The following is a 3,950-nucleotide window of genomic DNA, read 5'->3' on the forward strand; positions in this document are numbered from 1 at the left end:
TTTCCTCCCCGATCTCGACAAAGGTTGGCTTTGTGGTGCTGGTGGCGGAGACAGCAGTTACCAGGGCCAGTGGCATCTCTGTGGACAGGGATGGGATGGCTGCGGATCTTCTCTGGCTCTTGCCTAATGGCATGTTGGAATGTTTTAACAGTTGTTATTGGGCGCCTGACCTGCAGCACCTGAGGTGATGGCATCGTTACTGATAGGCTGACTCTCAAAATCAAAGCAGGAAAAGGAATCAGGGTTTTACTGGCCACATTAACTGGCCTCCACCATTTAACACCTGTATTTTCCCTTGAGTTCTAAAGTGGTGGATATAGTATTGACAGAAACAGGGTAACAGTTTAATGTGAGGCCTAACGTGGGTGGCCCAGGTGCCTAAAGGGAGAAGAGAAAAACCAGGAAGGGGTGACTCCTTCCCCCTACCAGCCCCTGTCCCTGACGCAGCCTGTGACAGCTAGTCCAGTTCTGTTTCCTAGAAGACTTTCCATATGTTATTGATGAAATTCTCTTTGGGGAAGCAAGTGGGAGCTTTTATCTGCATCTCTAACTGGCGTGGAATGGTGCCTTGGCCGTATTGACTGGCTATGGGATATGCTGGCGGTCACAGTTGTCTTTTAGGAGGAAGAGCACCGAGTGACGCTGGTTGTCATTCTAACTCTGCTGTGTGGCAGCGTAAATAGTCCCCTTTCTAACCAACCTGGTGGGAAAAGTCAATATCCCATCAGCAGAGGAGGTAAACACATCAGGAGCTATGTCCTCTCTTTTCCTCCCCTGCTCCGTATTACCGCAGCTCTTTAAATGTGCTCTCCCCAGTCATCAGATGCATTTGTGTCATTCACATGCACGGGGTTGCTGGCCTGTGGCTCTGGCCTGCCGGGAGGCAGCCGACACTGGTTGGGGCCATTGTTGTTTATTCCCAGACTTGGATCATTAGAACTTTCAAATTGTCTTTCTGTTGCAGCCCCCCTCTCTTTTTCCACCCCTTTTGGGCATTTTAATTCTCTATAAAACCTGTGGTTGTTCTTTAAAGGACAACTTATGTAATTCAGAAAAGGTTGTGGAGAGCAAATGCGAATGTATAGCCAAGAAACAAAAATCTGGAGTCTGAGTTTTCGTTTTCCGGGTGTTTTGTAGACTTCCCGTGTTGCTGTTGTTGGAGGTTTGCTTTCTGTGAGTGGCGCGCTCTCCCCTCCGTGTTTCCTTCCTGACCGGTTCCTATCGGGAGGTGCTGGGCAGCCTTGCTGCTCCCAGGCCCTTTGGCACAGGCCAGCATCTTATGGGGGCGGAGGCCTCACCTCAGGATCAGCTGATGTCTGAGGCCTCCAAATTTCTATGTGGGAGTAGTGATGTAGTGGCAGGGGGAGTGGGCAGAAGTGAGCCTCTCCTCAGGTGCGGGCTGGGGGTTATGGCTACCTGGGTTTGCGTGTCTACAACTCTGATTACCTGCTGTGTAACCTTGGGTAAGTGACTTAACCTCCCAGTTTCCTCAGCCATCAAATGGGGATTGGGGGTGGGGGGGCGCGGGGAAAGCAGCCTCTCCAGACACCTTACCAGGTTCCTGAACACAGCGTCATCCCCCACGTGATCACTCTCTTCACCCAAAAGATCAGACCTGAGCATCACAGCCCCACTGCTCCTTTAAAAGGACAACATGTAGGGCCGGGCGCAGTGGCTCACGCCTGGAATCCCAGCACTTTGGGAGACCAAGGCAGGAGAATCACTTGAACCCGGGAGGCGGAGGTTGCGGTGAGCCGAGATCCCGCCACTGCACTCCAGACTGGGCAACAAGAGCAAAACTCTGTCTCAAAAAAAAAAGAAAGAAAAAAACAACATGTAGAAGTAGCAGGCTCTGGGAAGGGAAAGGAGAGGGGTCTTTTCTCTGGCTGGTAGCATCCTGCTCAGAAGGGAAAGGCCAGGGATGAATGGGTTAAAGGAGCAGGAGTGCCGCATACCCCTGAGTTCACACAGTGTGGACAAAGAAGAGCAAAGAAATCTTGGCCATGGACAGACAGGTGCCCTCGGGGCCGCTCACCTCTCGCCTCTTTCAGCAAAGGAAATTTTGTTTAGCAGAGGGACTTGGGCTGGAGGGACTAGAAAATGCTTACTAGGCCCAGCTGATCTGGGGAGTTGGGGCTGGAAGGCACCAGAGGCCATAGCTCCCTTTGAGACTAGGTATTTCCTGCCACGTCCAGACTTCGCAAGCAGTTGCATGCATGTGCTCGCAGCGCCGGTGAAAGTGGCGTCTGCGAGTAGAGCTCACCTTGTCTGCTGCACATGAGGGTGCACCTGCAGTTCACATCAGTAGATGGTGGCCCTGTCCCCCAGTGCACTGAGTCAGCTAGGTGCTGAGAGGCGGACAGACAGGGGAAAGGAAGAAAAGCTTTCACAGAGGAATGGTGGGCGGGGGCTGCATCTGACTGGCCCCAGGGGTAGACCAGAGATAAGATAGTGGAGATACAAATGGAATCAGCATCCCCTTCTCTGGTGGAATACTGAATGTTCTTTAAAGAAACTACCTGAGACTTCTAATCTCTCTCTCTCTCTTTTTAGATAAATTGAAGAAGCAATTTTTTACCCCCAAAGTTCTGCAGGACTACAGAAAACTCAAGAACACAGCAGAGCAATTCTTGTCCCGAAGTGGCTACTCCGAAGTGAATCTGAGCAAACTCTTCGCTGGTTGTGCCGTGAAATCCTAAGGGAATCCCAGGAGTAACCAAGGAGGGGGTAGTTGAAAAATCCCAGCTTCCTCTGTGCCTCCACTCTGGCCCTAACTGCTCCTCCAGCATCTGTTTCTCCCTTGGGACTGTGTCTCATGTTTGTGTGAATGTAGACCAGGAAAGGGGGCTGCAAAAATGTCGAGTCTAATGTTCGTAAGCATCATAGAAATTCCTGTCTTCATATTAAGATGTACTGCTTTAAAACACAACTCCAGAGCCCCTCCCCAAGCTCCCCTCCCCAAGCTCCTGAAGACCCGGTTTCTGAGGGAGGGAAATTGCTACTTGGATTGAGAGTAGCTGGAATGTAAGTGACCCCAGGCTTTGCCTCAGGGCCTTTAGCCTATGTCCCCCCCACATAAAGAGAGGTTCTCAGAGCCTGACTGAAGAGCTGACGTTTTGCTTTTTCACATGCCAATTAAACCCGGTCTAAATCCAAATGCTTCTCCAGCCATCCAGGAGTGGCTGTCCTTTTCAGTCTTGTCTTTTATATAGGTAGCTGAGGGGGGAGATTTAGAAGCCTTGCACTCACTAAATAGATTAAACAGAGCAGGCTTGTTTGTTGAATTGCTCCAAAGTCCAACAGACACACACTGAGCAGGTGTTTTACACTCACATTCCCTTTTTGCCCCTTAAATAGAAAGTGCAGGTAAAGGTTTATACAACAAGAAAGCACATTGAAAATAATTTGATACTCTAACAATCCATTAACATGTGTAGGGGTTAGGGTGAGGATCACGGTGTTGTATTCAGAAAAACGGGGAGAGGGATGCTTAATTGGCCCTGGCGCTTGCTATTTTTTTCTCATTTCTTCACAATAGGACCGTCTTTGGCAGCAGCAAAATGTATTTCAGTATGGCAGTCTTTCCTCTCTTACATTATTGGTAAGATTATACTAACAAAATGTTTCCCCTTGTACAATTATGCTGTGTTTTTTAAAAACATTGACCTGTGTGTTTTTATAAAAGAAAAAGTATGTTGTGCCTTCTTCTTAAGAATAAAGTTTTCTAAAGGGAAAGCAGTTGTGGTGAATCCTTACCAGGTGCAAAGAGTTGACTAGAGAGGCAGCAAGCAGTAAAATGTGAGTAGAGCCAGTTGCTGTGGCACACACCTGTAGTCCTGGCTACTCGGGAGGTGGAGGCAGGAGGATGGCTTGAGCCCAGGAGTTCAAAGCAGACTGGGCAACATAGTGAGGCCCCCACCTCTAAATACATACACATGTACATACATATA

The 3,950-nt window shown here is 49.1% G+C and overlaps 1 protein-coding gene across 2 annotated transcripts in view; it reads left to right on the forward strand.

Moving 5' to 3' along the window:
• The window catches only part of POLA1 (DNA polymerase alpha 1, catalytic subunit), a 301,525-nt gene extending 297,790 nt beyond the window's left edge, over positions 1-3,735 (forward strand). For both annotated transcript variants that reach the window (XM_008972990.6, XM_003819586.6), the window contains exon 37: positions 2,554-3,735. In XM_008972990.6, coding sequence (XP_008971238.1) covers positions 2,554-2,699 — 146 coding nt within the window. In that variant the 3' untranslated portion in view covers positions 2,700-3,735. The remainder of the gene's footprint in view (positions 1-2,553) is intronic.
• The last annotated feature ends 215 nt before the right edge of the window (positions 3,736-3,950 follow it).

This window comes from Pan paniscus, chromosome X, assembly GCF_029289425.2.
Source record: "Pan paniscus chromosome X, NHGRI_mPanPan1-v2.0_pri, whole genome shotgun sequence".
NCBI lineage: Eukaryota > Metazoa > Chordata > Mammalia > Primates > Hominidae > Pan > Pan paniscus.